This window comes from Aphidius gifuensis, linkage group LG4 (genome assembly GCF_014905175.1).
Source record: "Aphidius gifuensis isolate YNYX2018 linkage group LG4, ASM1490517v1, whole genome shotgun sequence".
Classification (NCBI taxonomy): domain Eukaryota; kingdom Metazoa; phylum Arthropoda; class Insecta; order Hymenoptera; family Braconidae; genus Aphidius; species Aphidius gifuensis.
In genome coordinates, this window is record NC_057791.1 from 4,325,320 (window position 1) to 4,348,756 (window position 23,437).

A 23,437-nucleotide genomic window follows, 5' to 3' on the forward strand; every position below is an offset into this window, starting at 1 on the left:
AATTGTAGATTTATATCCATCTTGCAAATTTAAGTATTTAAAATTGGGAATAAAATTTATTTGGCTAATTTGAGTATTAAATATTTTATAAACTCTAAAAATGAACAAATAAATATCAAGTTTCTCTTGTTTTTTTTTTTCATATTTATATTTTTCAAACTTTAGTGTACTTAAATTTCAATTTTATTTCACAATATTAGTCATTTACTTAATTCTAATATTTCTAAATACAAAATCAAGCCAAACAAATTTATTTTTACATTATAAATACTAAACAAATATACCCTATAAAATTTTTCATTGTGCGCTATTTTTTTTGAAGAGTTAACGATAATTTAAAAAAACAATATATAAAAAATTGAAAAATACAGGGATGAGAGAAAAGCAACGTGCATGTTGATTAGTCGAATATGATGCCAGCCGACAAACCGTTTTTGCGTTAATTTGAATTTTGGTAAATAGAGTTTTCAAGCACATACAAACCCGGTGGGAGTAATGCAATCAATCATCTGCTCAGTTCAATTTTTAGAAAGAATAAAAAAACGTTTTTTTTTTATGTTCTCTACGTTTTACATAGTTTTTTTTTTTTTTTTTGCTATTTTGACGTTAAAATATATGATGTAAAATATGGTAACTGATCAAATATTTTATTAAAAAACAAATGGATTTGCAAATTTTTAAATTATACTGCTGACTAGTAAATTATTTAAAATAATTCTCTTTGTATATATACAAAGTACGCCGAATTATTAATAACGAATTTTTAATCTTTTGTTTTTAGGATAAAAAGAGTAATTTTAAAAATTAAACAAAACGATATATCTATATATAAATTTGTACATTCAAGGGATTAATACATGTGCTGAAAATATATATAAAAACCACATAAACACAATTTTTAATGACCGGAAAATTTAGCAAAAAGTACAATATATAAAAAGAAATATCTAAACTCACCCTCACTGAATAGAAGTTGTTGATGAAAATTCAAGATCATCTGCAACAATAATTAAAGAAAAAAATTGTATTATTTGAAATAACAAAATACACATATATTTTTGCAAAAAGAAAATTATTCAACAAATCACCCCAATAAGATAACAATAAAAAAAAAATATATATATATATATATATATTTTATGGCTTTGGCAGGTCATTGATTTTGACGACTGCATGACATGAGGGAGCACGTTACATGGTCTTACCCTTTAACCACACTGTGGTATATATGGTATTTCTCTAGAACAACGTTGGTAGCGTACTGATTTTAATTTACGTAATCCCATAAGCTTCTAACACGATTTTACGCTTTCAAATTTAACGCGTGTTTCACTGTGTGACACCATTTTACTCTGTCATCTCATAAATGCTATTCTCAACGTGTGTGGATGACACACAAAAGTATTATTTTTTTTTTTTTAATAAAACAACAATAATAAGAATAATATTTTTTTGTTCATCTTATAATTTTGAGAGATGAAAAAAAAAATGAATAAATAAATTTGAAAATGAACGAAAAAGAATGCAAAAGAAAAGAATGTGAAATAAAAAAAAAAAAGTGTATATATTTATATTCAGTGATATGATGGATGATTTCTCGATCAACACCTTTGGTCTTTTGTATAGAAGCAAAGTGGTTTGGTTTGCGTGATGGGTGACCTCGGGGGTTAATTGTACCTTACGGTGATGATCCCATACCATCGTGTGCCATACACTAACCCATCGATTTTCAACTCGATAAATCAAAAAAATTTCTGTCCTTTATTATTTGCTAAATTGCTGCTAAGAATTTATTTTATTTTTTTTTTATCTTTTCCCTCGTCAAAATACATCACCAATACGTTGACTAAAAAATTCATTCAGCAAAGAAAAAAAAAAAAAAACCTCGCAGTTTTATAAAATTCTACAAAATTAAATTGTAGATTAAATTATATTTTTATAATTTTAAATAATAATTAATCTGATGAATTAATTAGGTTGAAAATTAAAAAAAAAAATTAAATATTCAATGTTAATATTTTAAAAGCTTAAAATCAATATATTCATATTGATAAAATAATAATTATTAATTTAATATATATATATAAAATTTGTTAAAAGTACTTGTACTCTATTTTGCATTTTCCATCAACACACAGAGACACATACATATATGTTGATTAATGATATGCACTTGAATTATCTAAAACAGGCAAGTATATTGAGTTAAGTTTGCCCTTTGCCTTTGTGTATCTCAATATAGTCACGATGTCATATATATATTACGTATATCTTTTGCACACTCAACCTTTTCAACAGAAGATATGTCGCGTAATCCGTTTAAGGTTGCAAGAGTTGAAGTGCCTGTAGACTTGCGACCTGTACGTGCCACTCGACAATAGAAGCCTTATATAATACATATATATATATGATTTGGTACACAACGTGGATACACGAGTGCCTATGAAACATGCCTGTATACGACATGATGGATCAATTTTATGTGTGCCTTCGTGGAACAAGGTAGAGAGATGATAGGGTAGAATTCAAAGGCGTTTATTCAATAATGTTTTTTGATTCATTTTTTTGTTTTTTTTTTTTATTATATTTTGTTAGCTTCCTTTGTATATTGACTACTACGTGTCATTAGACTGTAAAGCAAAAGCTAAAAAGTTATTTTTTTTTTATACTTTTTTTTTTTTATTTTCTATTCAATGGTATTATTATGAAGTTTTTTTTTTTTATTAGTGTAATATGATTTAAAATATTGTTCAGATTGTAAATATCAAAGAAAATTAAAAAAAATAAATTAATCGATAACCTATATATTTTAAAAATAATATTTTATTATTTAAATATTTAAAATAATGAAAATTATATATTTACTGTAATTTAATTTTGATGGTTAATTGATATATATTATTAATTTATTAATTGAATAATGTAAATTATTATGATTGTTTTTTTACATGTAATTTTTTTTAGCTGTAGAGACAATAGATGAAAAAATTTAATTGAAATATAATAATTTATTGTAAAAATATTATCGGTTGATATTTTTGATCTATATTTTTTTTTTATCGTGTTGTTGTTTTTTTTCGTTGGTTTTTTTATAATGAGGCAACAGCCGATTTTAATGATTATATATTTCCGAAAAAAATAACAATTAAGTGATGAAGAAAAATTTTTAATGAGTTTTTAAATATATTTTTTTATAAAATGGACATTGAACAGAACCACGAGGGTAAAGATATACAATGCGTGATTGTTATGATGTTGGGAATACCGATTGAAAAAAATATTGATACAAATAAAAATATTATTCAGGGCAATCTCGTATATTTAAAGAGCTGCTAAGTCCAACAAAAGCCAGTATCAAATCGCTTCTTAGACAATCAAATATCATCAAAAATATTAAAAAAAACTTTAAAAAAAAAAGTTTTTAAAAATGAAGAATAAATTATTTTTAGTATTATTGTTTAGTGTAATCATTAAATGTATCGCAGTAACTCCAATGGTCACTCCGATCTGTACAAATCAAGAAATCTTTTGTGAAAATGAAAAAACTGCTGACGATTGTCAGGTAAAAAAAAAAATAATAAATATATATACATAAATATAGTTTTTTAAATAAGTGTATCAAGACTTGAAAAAACAATTTGTTGAAAATATTTTAGAAGCTTCAATACTGCAGAGATAATATTTGGCCAAAGCCTTCAACTACAACGACAACTATCAAACCCTGTAAAACTGCAGTTTTAGTTTATAATTTCAATCGCCAATGTTAATATATTTTTAACTAAATAAAAAATTTTTAAATACAAAAAAACAGACGATGATAATTAACGTTATCATGATTTATTATATCATTTTTTTTTTAATCTATATCATTAGTCAATATTATTTATTTATAGAACTTTCCAAAATGAATTTTTGTGCCCAATATTTTTCACAAAATATCAAGTTTAATTTTGCACATTTTGTGTCTATTGTAAAAAATGTTAAATTGATTTTTAAGTAAATTAAACATACATTAATATTATTTTTTTCAATTTAATTTTTTTTTTTATAATTATATAAAAAAAGAAAAAAAAAAAATATAAACTTGCATTAAAGTAATCTAACAACTGTATAAAATCAAAAATAAGTGGGATCACAAGATTTCTAGAAAATCATTTCACCTTCACCACCTGGTGTATAAAAGACTATAGTTAAACTTTGGTTTATGTATATAAATTGTATATAGACAGACACAGGTGTTCAGCATACAAACTACTATAAAAAGTAAATATAGTTTTTTTTTTTTTTTATTATTATTCTTTACTCAAGTTACTTGCAACCACCTACGTCTTCCACAACTTCCGTTGAATAAAAGCCCTCCAAGGTGCCCACATGTACACACCGATGAAAAAGCATTAATAATCAACATGATAGATAAAGACTGAGGTCAGTTACTAGACTCACTTGTAAAATATATAAAACGATAGTAATAAAATATACAATATATACCTATACCCAACAAATAAATATATTTATATTTAAATTTATTTCTATGATTTTTCATTGAATATCAATGTGAAGAAAAACTTTATAAAATAATTCAATATACCAATAGAATAATTTTCTGATGAAATGAAAAATATATAAATTCTATTTGAGAAAGGGTATACATGAAGTGTGTAATGAATAAATAAAGTATGTTAATAATATAGAAGACAGAATTCTACAAACCATACTATTATCCAAAACGATCAAAGTAAACGTGTGGTAAAGATATTTCATGCACTAACATGTTACTAATTAACGAATTAAATTTTAAATTACACGATAGAGTAATTTTGTCAGGTGTCTTTTATTATTTTTTATGTATATTTTACAAAGAATTTTAGAAAATTATCATCTCTATTAATTTGAAATAATACGTTTCTTGTATAATAATTTTCTTTACTTAATTTTATCGTAATTTTTTAATGAAACGTTGTACTTATTTTGCATTTTTTGGTTTATTAATATACTGATTTTTTTTTTTAATTTTCATACACACATACAGTTTGGTCAACAACAAAATATTGTACAAGTAATGGTTTTAATTAATTATTATTCAACAAGCGTATCGTATTTCAATATAAAAATTCAGTTCATTGGTTATTTTTTTTTCTTATTTTTAATTTGTTATTTATTGGCCACCTGTGAATTCAGTGACATGGTGTTTAAAATAATTTTGATAATTTTATATTGCTATGTAAAGAATTTATATTTATCTTTTTTGCTTGGAGTTTTATTTGTTTATTTTAAAGTAAAATAATTATTGTATATGAAAGAAAATTTCGAGTAATGAAAAAGTTAAAGTGTACATAATATTTGAATGTAGTTGAGTATATAAAGTGTTTGGTGTGCTTGAGAGATAAAATTTTTTTTCCTTGTTAATGTCATGGTTTTTCCATCCCTCAAGATCACCAGTTTTTTTAATATTTTTTTTTTTTTTTAAACGGGAGAAAGAACTGTCGTTTCAGAGGGTAAACGAGCCTTATACAAAGTCAAGAATTTTGTATATATAAAAGTGTCGCAGCAATAGAAATGTTGCTATAAAATGTCTGACTTTAAAAAAAAAAAAAAATAGATGAAAATAATAATAATGTTATTTAAAAATTAGCAAATGAAATGAAAAAAAAGTGGAGTATTTTAAAGTAAAAAATAATCGAAAAAAAGAAAAGTCTAGTAATATTTTTTTCTTTTACATGAAAATTTGTTTTTAAACAATTTTTTTTTGTTGATATATTTAAAGAGAATAGTAAATTACGTAAAAAAATATTATTCTAAGATGAAATTGAATTTTAGATAATAAAATTTAACAAATAAATATTTCATATCCCGAGATGAAAAAATTGAGGTATTTTGACGAAACACAATTGTGTTTGATACTTGAAATTGTGTTTCTGAGCGCCATTAAAAGTACTTTTCGAATACCGATTGAAAAGTATTTTTAGCAGGATAATTATGTTTGACGAGTATTTGAAATACAATTGTATCTGGTTGAAATACTTGCTTGGGATACTCGAAAATACAATTGTATCCGGTTAAAATACCTGCTGATTATTTGAAAAAAAAAAATTCCAACAAGAGTTTGTTTTACATATATATTTTTTTACATAAATTCCTACCCGAGTTTGATGCTACGTTTTCCTAATTACTAAACCTACACTCTACCGCGAGACCATTTTTACAAGTTAATAAAATTTGACAATATACAAGTTAATAAAATTTACAAATATAATTTATTTAAAAAATTAAAAAAAAGATTCACTATCGTTATTTTAGATTACGACTCGATTTATTTGACTATACATCCTTTCCTAATCAACATTTGCCATAATTAATTATAGTTAAATCGCTATTGGCAAATGTACGTAAGGAAAAGATGTGGTGTCCCCAGCATGATTACTAGAATAAATTGGAAATGTTAATATAAGGATAGAAAAAATTATTAAATAATTATTAATTAATTCATAAATAAATTATTTAATTCAAAAATAATTGAGTTTATTATATAATACGGTGCTATGATATCGAATTTTTCTAAGTAAAACTGAGTATCAGAATACTTTTCAAAGACTTTACAATACTCAAACATTTAAAATACCTGTCAGGGATAATTGTATCCGAGAACCGATATTCGAGCTCTTCATTTACTTCTTTCATAATACCACAAAAATATCGAAAATACTCATAAGTATTCTCACAATACCTCATAAACATCGCCGGATATAATTCAATATAATACTATTCAAATACTTGATTTTTTCATCTCGGGATATTTATTTGTTCAATTTTAAAATATTAATAATTTTTTTTTCAATTTCTAAATAATAAAATTAGTCAAATAAATTTTATTCTCAATTTTAAATACTCAAATTTTCTTGATAAATATAAATCTACAATTTTTTTTCAGTGATTTTATAATAGCAATAATTAATTAAAACTCTTAATTTAATTTGTCTGACAAAAACAACTTTTTTCTACTTAAAAAAAAAGGAAAAACTAAATTTATTAATCAAATGTTAATTTTTATATTTATCATGTGGATTTTATAGTAATCAAAATTTAAAATTAAATTAATTTACTTAGTTTTAAATGCTATAAAATCTTTCAAATGAATATAAATTTAAAACTTTTTAGTGTAGAAAGTTAATTATTTCTTTTATGAATAAAATGCTCCCAAAAATACATAGTTAAATTCATTCACAAAAGCCATATGCCACCAACCAACCAACAATCTTTCCAAACCACCATCAAAATAAAAACTAAAAAGTTCAATATTATTTTGCCAAACTTGTTATCTCTCTAGAAAATTTTTTCACACTCCCACATAAAGCAAAAAAAATTGAAAAATTTCCAACAAATGTATCACACTTTGAGAATAATAAAAAAAAAAAAACTGTCTCTCCAGTGGTTTTTATTTTTTCCGGTTGTCGTTGTCGTCTTTCACGTATACCATCGGGTTTCGATTTTCCCAACGGGAACATCCGATCAAATGATCGTATACTCCTTCGAGACTATCACAATTGCGGATACCCTGTCAGCTCGTTAGACAAAACGACATAGGTGATATAACTTTTTTACATTTCATTTTTTTTTTCGTTTTGCTATCACGAAGAAACAGATCGTCGCTTTGTAAGCGATAACCCAAGCCAAAAAAAAAATAAGCTGCTTACCAAATATTTTTCATGGGGGGTGTATCACCCGAAGGCCAAAAAAGCTAAATCAATATCAAAAATAAATTTTAAAAAAATTTATAAATGCCTATGTATAGCAACAAAATAAAAATGAAAAAAAAAATATTATAACTCGACGGGGAGGAGAGACAGCAGACGGGATGGAATGCTGAGAATAAAAAAAAAAAAAAAATGAAATATTAAAACCTGAAAAGTGATGAAAAATAGCCAGCGTTCGGCCATCCGTCATCGTGAATGACGCGAATCGTTTCTGACAAAAATAGTTATCATGCTTCAAGATGATCATGAATAAACTCTGGCAAGCGTGCGCGGCTTATTGACTAATAACAGGAAGCGATATTTATCCAACGATATTCTTTCTAACTTTATAAATAATCGATGATCAAGATGCACTTACCAGACAATCTTGATTGAGATATCTTTATTTACTTTATTTCTCAATCTATATCATCACTATAAAAATTTAATTTTTATAATTTATTTACTTTTTAAATTTTTTAAATCGTTTTTTATAAAAAATATATAACCACGAATTATTAAACACGAGCAAACAGCCAATTATCTTTATTAAAACATGACAACCACCTCTAAAAAATTGCATCAATTATGCAAGTTAATAAAACAAACACAAATTTTTTTATAAAAAATCAAGGAATAAAATTAATTTTTATTTCTACTACCTGTTCTGACATACAGGCTTCTACAACCACATGATTTCTTTTTTTTTTTTTTTTTATTTTTTCGATTACACTGTAGGTAGGTAGGTCGACAGTCGAGGGACACTTGTAAAAAAAGGAGCGAATGAAAAAAATAAAAACCAGACAGTAGAGTGGCCCGTTTGGCTTTCACGTTTCATCGTTTTCGATGTGCAGAAAAGAAAACGAGAAGAGGCATGATGAATAAAATAAAAAAAATGTCGACACGATGATACTCAAGGGAGGAGCAGCAACCCCTCACTTTATATGAAATGAATTCAATTCATTTCAAGTTGAAAAGAAATACCACCGCAACTTTGTGCGACCTCTTTTGTCACTCTACAGTAACATTGTGTCATTGATACACCTTTTCTACCCATAAATTCAAATCGATTTAAATATATATTTTTTTTTATTAACATTCATACTTCATTTATAAAATATACAAAAAAAAAATATATATATATTTCATTGAAATATTAAATTTATATCTTGAAAAACTCTTGTGATAATAAATTATCATAGAAATAAAAATAAATAAATAAATAAAATATTTACACTAGAATTATAACTTGACTTTTTTTTTTTTTTTCATCGTTATATATTATTTTTAAGCTCAATAAAAAAAAAAAATTATTTTCCTCATTATATATACCAAGAATAAATTTAACATTAATACAAAAAAATATATATACCTATATAAATACTGAATATAAAAATTGATTTTTTATTTATAAATGTCTTTATCAAGATAATTTTAAATAAATAAAAATAATTTATTGTATATATTAATTTTTATTAACACTTTAAAATTGCAGTTTTTATTAATATATATTTTTTTTTCTTTTTACAGCTTGCAATTGCAATTCTCACGCCCGAAAATGTCGTTTTAATGTTGAACTATACAAATTGTCTGGACGTGTAAGTGGAGGTGTATGCCTTCAATGTCGTCATTTTACAGCTGGAAGACATTGTCATTATTGCCGTGAAGGCTACTACAGAGATCCAACAAAACCGATCAGCCACCGCAAGGCTTGTAAACGTGAGTAACCAGTTTTACTATTATATTATATTATATATATACATATACACATCATCAGTAATGTTTAAATTTTATATATATACACAACTAACATAACTACATAAACGTCATGACCACAAGACAAGAGAAATATATATATACCTATACACAAATTTACATTTCAAGGTTTTCAAATCATACCACAAAATACATAGTATAATAAATAACCACAATAACAAAACCACAACAATTTAAATATGTTATATTTCAACAGACAATTGGATTCATATTATTGTTTTATTATTATTATTATTTTATTATTTACAATATAATAATAATAATTATTGTAACAATTATTATTTGGTATGTATTTTGTTATTCGAAAACTTTTTGAATTAGTATATCTTGTAGAGACACTATTTTGAATATCTTCATTCATAGCTTGATATTATATTGTATATAGGTATATCAATATTGTCATTTACAAGTAAAATCAACGTTCATGTAGATAGTGCTTTTAGCTTTGCCTTTTAGCTGTTAATGACAAGGAAATTGTCAACCCATTGGTGCATTCCATTGTCGTTAACTTGGATCGTTTAGCTTTTATCTTTTTTTTTTTTTTTTGAAAATTATTTGAACATTGAAAACCGAGATAAGAGCCAAATTACATCATTTTCTGAATAATTAAATAGATAATTTCTATTTTTTTTTTTCTTTTAATGACAAACAAAGCTGATGATGTTTTGAATATGCAAATAAAGAATTTCTTTTTCTTCTTGGTATGAAGAAAAAATAATTGTAAATATTAGAAAAATATTTAAAAAAAAATTTTAAAACACAGTGATTTTAAATTATCCGAGTTCACAGGTGTATTTTGTAATATTATTTTTATTTTTTTATATAATTTTCTATTTAAATATTTATGATATTTTTGTTATTTGTCTATTTATGCTCATGTGAATTTTTCATAAACAATTTATAACAAAGTACACTATATTTATGCATCATTTAACTTGAAATACGTATATAAACATCAGTCACGTTTTGTAAAATACATAGTGAAGTTGTGGGTTATAGGGTCCTCAGGGTTTGCACCAGAGTTATATTAGAAACTACCCCTGTTTGTCCAGCACGCGTGACCGTATATATATACACATACGATGAACGATACTGTTTCAAAAAAGAAAAAAAAAACACTCTTCGTTCAACTCTTTTGGCTTCCGCATTTTCGTTCTTCGTAGTTTACTTTAACCCCTCCACCCTTGTTTTTTTTTTTTTTGCGCCCTTTCTTGCCCCGCTGTATAAGCCTCAGGCAAGGGTTACTTCTCAAACAGAATCCGGTCACTATCACTACTTTTTTTTTCTCTTTTAATTTTTTTTCATCCCTTCTCTTATCCACCCTCAACTAGTTTTATTATTTTTTTATTCATCTTCTCAGTCATGTACTGTTCTTTTATATAAAAGAAAAATACATAAAGACAGAAAAAAAAAAAATAAAAAATAAAGAGAAAAAAGTTTTATTAAAAAAAAAATATTGAGCGACAATTGAAATGAAACCGAAGCTAAAAATTCTTGGTGTCTGTCGAGGGACAATGGGTTAAAAGGTTACTTTTTTATAATAGTTAAGTACTTGAACTCGATACATCAAGTACAAAGACTCAAATCTTACTGGCTTTTGAGCACGTTAGCATATTCATTACTTAACACTTGTATATTGTCAAGAGACTATTTGAAACCCCCTCAAAATAAATACTATTACTTTTTAGCTTCATGAGATCAGCACTATTAGCTTTTTTCAGGTCACAATTTATTTTTGATGATTACAGCTAAAATAAACTTTTATGACTTTTAGTTTTTTTTTTTCTTTTTATTTAAAAATTATTGTAAAGAAAAAAATTATCAATTGAGTAAGAAATTTATTGAAAATTAAATGGAATATTATTTTTTAATTAATAAACAAAAATTTAAATAATTAAAATTATTAATAAATTAAAAATTAATTAAATTAAATATAATTTTTATATAAAAATTGAGCTTAAAATAAATTTATTATTATTTCATTAATATTAAAATATATTCATGAGAATTTTTTTAAATATTTTTTTAATAACCAGTCTTATCAACGCTCTGTTTTATCACAAAATTACCTAAAATTTATTACTCAATATATTTTTAGCAATTTATTAAAAATAAAAAACAAAAACAATTTCTATAAATTCAACAGTTAACGTTTTAACACATTTTGAATTTGCAATCAGATATAGAGGTATGTATATAATGACTCAAGTATATAATATATATTTATTTTTTTATAAATTTTTTATAAATTCAATATATTTTTCTTGAATGGTATGTATTTGCGATAAAGAATCAACGAGGCGTGTCTTTATCGACGTGAATGTGGGCGAAACAAGGAGCCAAAATGATGATAATAATAATAAAGGGTTTTTAAATAAAAAAAAAAAGATAAAAATAAAAAACTGGTAGACCCGTGAAGAAGTCTGATATCTAGTTACCAGTGAGGACAGAATACCTCGTGTAGATTTTTTTTTCTTTTTAGTTTTTTAATTTATTCCCACCTGGTGATTCAAATGGTTTTTACTCAAGACCCCCCCTCAGGTTATTCTTGATCCAACATTTTTTTACAACATATTGAGTGTCAACTTTATTTATCAAAATAAAATATAAACAAAAAAAAATAAAAAAGCATAAATTATTACTTTACCAATTAATTAAAACTAAATCAAGCAAAATATTTTAAATTAAAAAAAAAATACTAAATCAATATAAAAGTTTGAATAATTCTTTATTTAATTAAACAATGATTATTGAATAATTTTGATATAAAAAATTGATTTATAGATTGGTTGTGTTATTATCAATTAGCCAGATTACACGAATTAGAATTTCATTTTCATGAATTTAAAGCTTTAAATGTATAAAGGACAATGGAGACCACTCAAAATCCATCATAAGAAGATTACAAAGCTCTTGGTACAAAGCGATATGTTTTCCATGAATTTCCACTATTCACAACTCACAAGAGATTTATATATATATATGTATATACTAATAATAATAAATTTTCATAACTTTCGTAATATCTCTAGCATCAGCTATTTTGTAATATGAACATTAATTTATATATATTTTGTCTGGACTAACGAGCAGTGTATATTTATAATAATAAATAATAATAATCTTTCTATAGCTGATTTTCCGGGTTGAGTGGCCCAGTCTGATATGGTTATAAAATACATTGAACATCTTGACTTGAAGATTATCAAAAAAATATAATTGAGAAAATTCTAAAAATTCATTTTCTTGTTGATTATTTATAAAAATTAATAACTCGAACTTATTGACTCGCACGAAATTGGAAGTGAACCAACATTTGCTCTGAATAGTGAATAGTAATCGTTTAAAATAAAAAAAACTACAGGATAATTGGATAAATAGTTTCAGAGATTATTCGCAACAATAATTTTATAATAAGTTTTCATGACTCTATTAATAATCCAATATGCACATATTAATTAATATTTTGTCTGGACCAACAAGCAGTGATTAATTGAATTTATAAATATAAATAATTATAACCTTTCTTGTAAAATTTTTGACTTTTTTATTTTATTATTATTATATATTCACGTGTTAGTGTTACTCTTCTTTATTGACACCCGTGGCGTTGTTTCAGAGAACAGCTGAATTTGCATTAAACACATATGCACACACGTCTAAACACATAATTCAATATTATATATACAAAGCTTAATTATACCACAAAAAAAAACCATAATAATAATAATCAATAAATAACAACTTGTGAGTTGGCTAAAAAAAAAATAAACATAAACAAAACTAAAAAACGAGTTTTAAAAATTATGAGCCACTGATTTAGTTTAAATGTTTATTGATTATTTAAAATGAAAAAAAAAAGCTCTTTATTTTGAATTTAACGCTTTATTTGAAATATATATCTATCTCCCTTTTTTTTTGTAATTGCTAGTGTAATTAAAGAGCCAATCACAATGAGTAAAAAAAAAACAAAAAAAAAAAAAATCTTTCACTAGACAAGAATAAAACGTCAATTGTTATTTTTATTTATACTCAAATGTTGTATAGAGATAAAAAAGAAAATAATATAACCAGTATTTTATAAAAATCGATACTTCCAATCATCGTATTCACGTACAATATGCATTTACAAAGAGAGAAACTTGAGTATGGTGCATCATGTAGAAAATTGAAGAGTCACCCACCGCAATATACAGACAATAAACCCTTATCAAATTTATCTTCAATCAAATATATCATGCTCAAAATAAACCATAAAAAATCGAGTACCATTATTTTATTTTAAATTAATAATTAATTATAAATTAAAAGTTTTAAATTAAATAATTATAAAAAAAAATTTATTCACCATAATAAAAAAATTAAATTTATATATTTATAAATCGTTATTTAAATTAATTAATAAAGTCACTTGCTGGTTTGAATTAATTCAAGCGACTTAATTAATATACGTTTTATATTAAAATTAAAAAAATAATAATAATAATATTCAAGATGAGTTTGATGAAAAATAATAAAAAAAATATTTATAAAAATAAATTAATTAATTTAAAAAAGTATATGCAATGTGGAAAATGAAACATGATATTAGTATGTTCAGGTTTATTATAAATATGTGTGTATTGGTATTGAGGTGTATGTTAGATATATAAATAGTAGAAAGATTGAATTGATGGGCATTAATGTAATCGAAATGGCTAACATACAACGCAACTTTTAACCAGTTTATATATGTTATCTTGACTTTGGGTATATCGTTTTTTAACATTTACAAGATATAAGGTGCCACACCGGTTGATCGATCTCATTTAAGATACAACCGATTTCTACCTTTCATTACACGCTACCTCACTGTACATGCCATCATTTACTTATCGATTACAAATTACCATTTATATTTTTTGTATTATTTTTTTTTTTCTTCTTATCTTTATTTAAAATATCTTAAATAATTTATCAATATTATTTTTAAATTATTATTATAATTTATACTAAAAAAATATATATAGTCGAGTGAAAATTAATGTCTACTTTTGATCATCAATCTCAGAGTTTAACGTCAAAAATCAACAACTAGAAAATTTGACAGATAAAACTTTGTACAAAAAAAAAGAGTTGGGTCAAATTAAAAAGCTATCGGTATCATTTTTTATATTGCAAAAGAAATTAATTAACCCGGTGACAAAGTTATTTTACTATGTTCAAATTACTTGGAAATTTGACTGAATATACTTGAAATGATACAAAAGAATGATCCAATCAAAAGCGGATCTCGCAATTTTTTATAACAGAATAAAAAATTAATTAACTCAGACACCCAATAAAAAATCCAGTTCAAACGATATGAAAGCTTGATAAAAAATACTTTAAACGATATAAAAAAAATTTATTTATCGAAAATTAAAATAAAATATATCAAAAAAAAATTGCTAAACTCACCATTATTGTATAGTGGATGATGGAAATTCTTGTCACAGTAAAATTCAAGTAATCTGCAACAATAATAAAAATATAAAATAACATTAGTAAAAGCTTAGCATGAAAATTATAATAATAAAATAAATTAATATTATTTAATTTTGTTGTTAAAATATCATTGCGTTGATTGATGAATTATAAACTCAATAATAATAATTCACATGTTTAAAAATAATATTTAAATATTTATATTTGTATATTTGTGTGTGAGATGTCAAGCTGTCTTATTAACTCTCGAGACGCCATCATTATATCAGACTAAACAAATTTTTTTTTATTTTTGTTTATGTACATGTGACCACTTGCAAGTACTTTAGTCGCTTCAAACGCATGTTAACCAAGAGATATCTATCGATCTCCCGTTGCTCTGTATAACTAACATGTATCATACTTTGCCTTCATCCAGTTTTTATTTTTTTTACTATTACACTTGTATGTATTTTATTTTTTGAATTTAATAATTTGAAATTTGAAAAAACATGAACTCTAACATTTTATTAAAGAAGTCATGCATGTCATTATTATTTGTTTATATTTTTTGTAACGATGAGTTACAATTAAATGTAGTAAATGATAAAAATATATATTTTTTTTTTTCTCTGTACATGAATTTATTTGAAATTTATTCAATGGAATAAAAAAAAGTTATTAAAATAGTAAATTCCTATAAATTATTCATTGCTGATATTAACTGTGTAAATAAATTAAATTTGTATTTATATATTTTTTATTTATTTATGATTTTATATACTATCCAGTGAAAAGACAAACAGCAAAAAGGATTGAATGAATAAAGTATTGATTCAGTGGTGTATCATGTAAAACAATCGAAAAATGATAAAAAGAAAATAGTAAAAAAAAAACTACAGATGTACAAATGTACAAAATAAAATTAAAGATAATCTTGAAAGATGCAAAAATAAAACTTTTATAATGGTTCAACCAATGACAATTTATTTTTACTTTGTTTATAAAATTTTATTCTTCAAGATAAATAAAAAAGACAAAAACCTTTTACATCTAATGTAATTATTCAAGTCTTGACATTTGATAGAAAAATAATAAATTAAATAAATAACTGAAATATTATGTTTGACATTTTTTCCAATCATATCAATATCTCTATAGAAAATAACACAATAATTATTTTTCACTGTGAAAATATAATTTGTCAATTATGCTTTCTAAAAGCAAAAAAAAAAAATAAAAGAACAAATAATATTTTTAAAATTATTTCAACAAAATGATATTGTAATAATTTTTTTTAGTTGAAGAAGCTTCAGTATCCTCAAGTGCGAATAAATAACATGATGAAAAATATCCTCAAAGGAGAACAAAATAACTAGCCTTTTTATAAACATAATATATATTTTTTTCCAATTCTTTTCACTTGACAAAAGCCAAGACGCGAGATATCAAGTTTATTATCCGAAACTTTTTCTTTTCTCTACAACAACAAAGTAAAAAAAAATAAATAAAAAAAAAGTTAAAATCTTTTCAATAACTGGACAGTAGTCTACTAAGAGAGCCTGAGGCCACCAAAAGATTTGAAAAAAAAAAAATAGAAATCTAATATAAAAAAATAAAATATATATCAAAAAAAGAAATAAGAAAAAAAATGTCAATACCAATTACCAGGTTTTTTTTTTATTATCATTTTCTTTTTTTCTTTACTTTTCTTATCTGTTTTTTTTTTTTATTAATATTATTTTTTTTTGTGCTTTATTCTACGTGATTTTCCGTTCGCCGAATGGTAGATAAGACATCGCAAGCATACGACGTGTGCCAGAGATGGTTTTACCACAAAGCTATACTACCAATAGAAGTAAGCGAATCTTGTGCAGCCTAACACGAATCGAATTTGCGAAATATACATTGAGACTTGATGGTGGTATGGTAGTAGTATACTACCTTCTACCAAAAACTCATTCCACTTTCTTATATTCTTACGTGGCAAGAATTCGATACTGGCCAAGTTTTCTCAAAGTATATATACATCGAATATAAGAAACCGAATAACGATCAAGTCAAAGAATAAATTTTATATATAACTTTAGAATTTACAAAAAAAATAAAAACTTAAAGAAAGCTGCATTTAAAACAAAAAATAATATTTTTTTAAATTGATTGAACCAATTTTATGGTAAATTTTACTGGCTATCGTAAAAATATATATATATTTTTGTTGTTTTTGGAATTTTTTTTTAAAACCATGTATAACTAGTGTGAGAAAAATTATGAGAGAAAAAAAATTGACAAAATGAATGGTCAAGGTGCCAATTGACCGTACTCAATTTTTGCTCGAGGGTTGCAAAAAAGAAAAAAAAATTTAACAGACAACTTTTGTTAACTTGGAGAACAAAAAATGTGGCTTTAAATATTTTTATATATCGTCATTCGACTAATGAAAAAACACAACCACCAAACACCTTAAAATTAAATGAAAAAAAAAAAGCTTCAAAATTTATTTGATTTTAATTTTCATGAGATAAAAAACTTGGGCCTTTTTGATATTAACAAAAAATGAATTCTGGAATAAAATAGTAGTAAGGCCATTTTGTTATTGAGGTGATGATACAATGGACAAAGAGAAGAAGGCTATAATCGAAAGCACTCAACTCTATAGCACATCCAAAGTCGACAAGAGCTGGACTGAAAGAACCAATACATTCGCGTGTATCATCATACAATACCTTGAATGAAAAAAAAAAAAATAAAAAATATATATTTTTAAGATGTAAATATAACTTGGATAATGTATGTCTTATATACCTGGTCCCGTGTCGAACGCCTACGGCAAACCGCAACCGACACTCGGCTTCTTCGGTTCTTTTATTCTTTCTTATTTTTTTATACAGCGATTCTTTTTTTTTTTATTTATTTATTTGGGTTCTGCAGTTTTTTTTTTTTTTTCTCATCTTTCTTTCATGAACACAACGAGGCAACTGAATACTGGACCTTTAGTTACAGTGTATTGATCACGGTAGCGTTTGAAATTTGTAGGTGCTACAGGTGGCCAAATTTTTGCTACCATTTATGAAGTTTTTATGTTTTTTAATTCTTTGAAATTTTTTTGAAAACCCGCAGTGGAAATAAAAAATGGTAATTTAATTTTTTTCCTGGAATCTAATTCATGGTTTTTGATTATTTCCTTTTTTTTTATCTGTGATAGGTGATGGGAAAAGTGCTGATACAGAAGGATCGAGTTATGAATACATAACCAATAGTGGGAAAGCGACTGATTAGGGTAGTGATGATTTTAGGGAAGAAAATTTACGAAAATGTCTTAGCCGTTTGAAACGAGGGGAAATCCCAAGAGACATTCGTGATGTGAATAAATCAATGCTATATAGAATATATATATATATATTTTTTCAAATAAGATGATTGTATATGTGTAGTGATGTGTGATTAATTTTCTTTGCTAAAATTTTTTTTTTTATCTTCATTTTATCCCTCTGATAAAATATTTTTCTTCTTAATAATAAAAATATTATACATTTTAAAATGAGAATAAGATATCATGCAAAAATAAAAGAAAAAATTAAGGGAAAAAAATTATAATGAAGTTGAGAGTTTTTAGAAGGGAAAACATTGAACTGATATTGACATTCTTTTGTCTTTTTTGTTCTTTCTCAATAAGACCGGTTGAGAGCTTTATGAAGAAAAATTCGTCGCATGCTCGGAAGCGTTCCAATGTAATATCCCCATAGGGTTGCAATAAAAATCCGGGAGTAAGGTGTTTTTTTTATTACTATTTTTCGTATTTTTCATTTGTTATATTCTTGTGATTTACTGGAGGAATTTTTTCGATCGAAATAATTTGTTTCCAGACAAGTTGAGACTTTTGTATTTGCTAATTTTATATTTTTAAGTATATCGCTTGTGTGTTGGATGAAAAATTTTATTTTATTTTTATTTGCGAATAAAGTCCAATGACCCGAACAAAAGCAGGAAGAAAAATCTTCACCCTGGGGAAATAATCACTTCAAGGTCACACACATATGAAAATGTCTCAGACGTAGTATTTTTTCCCCTCAAAAATAATTCATTTTCTTTTTTTTTTTTTCTCGTAATAAAAACGACAAGCAGCAAGAAGAAAATTATGAAAATTTTTTGATTAAGATATATAGTAACGATATTGGCGCCATCTTTATCATCAATCTTATCTTGCAAATTTGATTGTATTTATTTTTTAAAAATTAATCAATTGTCACAAATTTATTTCAACAAATATTTTTAATTTTTAAGGTTTAACTAAAAAAATAAATAACAAGCCTTTGAAAAAGATCAAAAAAATTGTTTTTTAGTGGTTAGGGAAACACTGTTTTCATTCAGTATAGTCACGCAATATTTTTTAAATAAAAATTCTTCAGTTTTATCATCATTTTTCCAGCCATATGATTTTATAAAATTTATTTTCTTTTTTTTTTTTAAATATTACTATTATTATTATCAATTCAAATATATTTTTTTACAAGTGAAAAAATAAAAGTGTACTGTGGTATTTACGTTGTGGTTTTTCATGGTTCAATATAACCGGTTAATCCGCTTCATAATTCTCCACAAGAGGGACCCACGGGAAATTTTCAAAAATTTTATTGCATTGAACCGTAAATATTGTGGTCCATACAATTCAAACTATCCACAATATAAAAATAAATAAAAAATATTTTTAAATGTCTTTCTAATGGGATTAATTAAAAATTAGTATATTTAATATAGATAATTTCCACAAAATAAATAAATAAAAACTTCAACAGATTTGTTAAATAAAAAAAACATTGAAATTTATATATGGACTATAAAAAGTTGTAAATATCCCCTGGGAATACCAGGTGAAAACCAGGCATGAGTTTATCAAACGAGCCACAATCCCAGGATGGCTTCATTCCAGTGGGAAATCAGCTTGATAATCCGATTAATAAATTGGCCTGGATTCACACTAAAACTCTTCCACCCATATCCAAGTATTCGATAATTTCTATCGTTTTTTTTTTGTCAATTTAATTGGTCATTTTTAACTCATTCAAAGAGTTTTTTAAAATTCCACAAACTTTAAATACAAATATTTAACAAAAAAAAAAGTGAAAGCAGTACAAAATTTTTTACAAAATCATAAATTACGAGTGTTTATATTTTTATTTTGAAAAATATAAAAAATTTTATGGTTTTTCTTTTTAAATTTAACGTGAAATTTGCTCAACTTTTATACTTTTTATATGTTTTATAAAAAATCAAGTAATCTATATTTATTCTTTTCGATGGGCAATCGTATAGGTGATTAAATTGTTCTTTGGATGATGTGCAAGAGCATCAAGTATAAAAAAAAAATAGAAGCCTATGAAATGTTAGAAACGGGAGGAGCCCTTGCAACTGGGTAATCGGCTTAAAGTACCAGCTCAGCACAATTTTTGTGTTTATATCTATACAGTATCATATATACTGTAAAAAACTAAATAAATAAACAAAAAAAAAAAAAAATCAAGAAAGGAATTTACCCACCTACTCACAGTTAACGCGACTTCTTCTCTACTCAGATATAAGTCGAATTTACGAGCATCCAACGGTCTTTTTAGTTAACCAATTTTTTTATTTTTTATCTTTCGAGAAAAACTTTTTTACTTTCATTTACTATTTTTGCTCGATTTTATTTATATTTTATTTTTTAAAAAATACTAAATTTATTTTTTCTTTTCTGATACAATTTTTTTTACATCTCGTTAAATGAGAATTTAATCACAATGAATATAAAAATGAAAATATTTTTTTAATTTACCATAATGGAGGATTAACAAAAAAAAAAAAAAAAATGAATTTAATTTTTTTTTTTAAAGTGTGTTAATATTATAGAGATTTTGTGATACACAGAATGTATTTTCATTTTGAAATTTGTTTGCTCAGAGCGACACACATCCACACATGAATTTTGCTTCATGCCGAGTTCTCTCAGCAAACAATTTTTTTTTTTGCAAGGATGAGCCTCCAGCAAGCATGATCGTAATTAGTTGCTTTTCAGCAGCCTCAGCTGCCATAAAAGATACACACGCACTCATAAATACCGTGGAAACGTTTTGTTGTTTATTTTTTTTTTTTTTTTGCTTTATACTATTTTATTCTTTTTAAAAAATAAAAAAAATTCTCTCTAAAAAATTTCTAATGCTCATCACTGGAAGTGTTTCAAAATTTACCCTGTCATGCTTACGATGTAGCTTATTATCATGAATAATTATTTAAACAAAAAAAAAAAATGTTAATTAACATTAATGAACAAAAAAAATAAATAAAAAAAACATTTTCAGTAGTATAACTGTCAAATAGTCATCCACAAAACGTCATAAGTAAAATAAAGCCTCAAATAAAATACTTAATAACTTTATATTATTAACAATAATATTTCAAGCTTAAAAAAAAACCCCAGCAATTATTTTCTTATTTAGAAAAATAAATAATATCACAATGTAATATGTTTTATTTAATTTTTCCTTTTTTTTTTTTTATCGAAAAATATGATTATGCCAAGAAAACAATAACTCGTTTTAATCAACAATAAAACAATGACTTGTTTAAACATTACAATTCACTTCCGGATTACACTAAAAAAAAAAATATAAATATATAAAAAATTATCTTGTTGCATATATCAGTTTAAAAAAAAAACAAAAAATAACAATGACGTTGACAATGATCAAAGCTGAATGTGTGTTATCCCAGGAATGAATCCCATCGGCACATTTGCGTGGGACGATTGATACATCCAGACATGTCGTTGACTATATGTATACATATAATTTATATACATATATATATTATATACATAAATAACCAACAGATATATATAATAATCTTTCGAAGCGCGCACACACTCGGCACGAGTTTGCATTTCATCAAGTATAAACATAATATTCACATGGCATTCCAACTACACCACACACATACAATCACACAAATATAAATAAAATATACATAGATGTATTTATTTATTCATAAAATCATAAATTATCCAAGACTGGATTGAGACATTCAGATTAATAAATTGATTTTAATCTCATTTTCATTTCGTGATATCTTTTCTTTTTTTTTTTGTCATTTAATATTTTTTTATCAATTTAAAATGATTTATTTATTAACACTTGTGTTGTATTGCATTCAAATAAATCATTGTCACACTGTTGGAAATATTAACTGACAAAAAAAAAAAAATTATATACTTGTTGCATTAAAATTAAATTAGAAAAAAAAAATAAAAAAAACTATTTAAATATTATCATCACATATTATCAATTATTAATAGATGAAAAAATATATTTAGAAGTTTTTTTATTTATTGTTAATAAATACCATAATTTATTGCAGTGTCTATATAGAAAATGAGCAGTACTTTGTTGGCACTGAACAAATATTTTACAACCAGTGAGACTTGACAATTTTTTTTTATTCTCGCGTGCCCAGAATCATTATTATCATCATCATCATCATCATCACCAGTTGAATTGCAAATATACATTACGAAAGTCGAGAATGTTTGAGCAAGCCACGTTAAAGATATCCCCAGTGTGTTTATTTAACTTACAGAGTTATTATTTTTTTTCTTCAAATAATAAAAGTGTAAAAATTACGAAAAAAAAAAATAAATACACACAAATAATTCAGGAGGGTAAAAAAAAAATCTTTTACAAAATGAAAAATACTCCAAAAAAAAAATTACCAATAATAAACAAAATTAAAATATAAATTTAAACTTTGTAAAATAATTTTTTGTTCAAACATAATAAACTATTAAACAAAAGAATAAAAGAAAAAAAAAAACTTTTTGTTTATTTTTCTATTATATAGATAAAACAGAATCGTATAGAAAAAATTTAAAACAAAGAATAATATTGTAGATTATCAAAATAATAAAATAATTAATAAAAAAAATAATATAAAATCGGAGGTTATTCCATCACAATATATGTATTGTGATAAATAAGCGTAGGAGTCACGACCGGATGGAAAAGACGTGAGAAAGTATGAACTCTTGTTCATTTTGTTCATTTTATTTCAGTATGTAGCTAAGGATGATAAATGCGATAAAGTGGTACAAGTATATATGTCTGTTCATGGATTCTATCTTATGCGCTTTAATGATCACTACTGATGCATGTGCACCTCCTCTTTCATATTTTTATTTGACTCATTTTTACTCCCCGTCCATCATCATCAACATTAACATCAGGCACAACAGTTCCATATCACTTCTAATATCCTGTACTTACTTTTGGCATTTAATTTAATTTTTTTTTTATGTATTACTGATTAAGTTGATTCCAATCTTCAATGATTTTTATACGTCAATATCATTTTAAATATATTTTTGAAATTAAAAAAAAATTAAAAATACTGTTATTAATGAACGGTATGAATATTTTCTTTTTTTTTTTCTTGGTCATTAATTTATCTTGGCACATAAA

The 23,437-nt window shown here is 24.6% G+C and overlaps 1 protein-coding gene across 2 annotated transcripts in view; it reads left to right on the plus strand.

Annotated features, from left to right (window-relative positions):
* The window catches only part of LOC122854640 (netrin-3-like), a 74,374-nt gene that overhangs the window by 26,953 nt on the left and 23,984 nt on the right, over positions 1-23,437 (plus strand). For both annotated transcript variants that reach the window (XM_044155475.1, XM_044155477.1), the window contains exon 2: positions 9,261-9,449. In XM_044155475.1, coding sequence (XP_044011410.1) covers positions 9,261-9,449 — 189 coding nt within the window. The remainder of the gene's footprint in view (positions 1-9,260; positions 9,450-23,437) is intronic.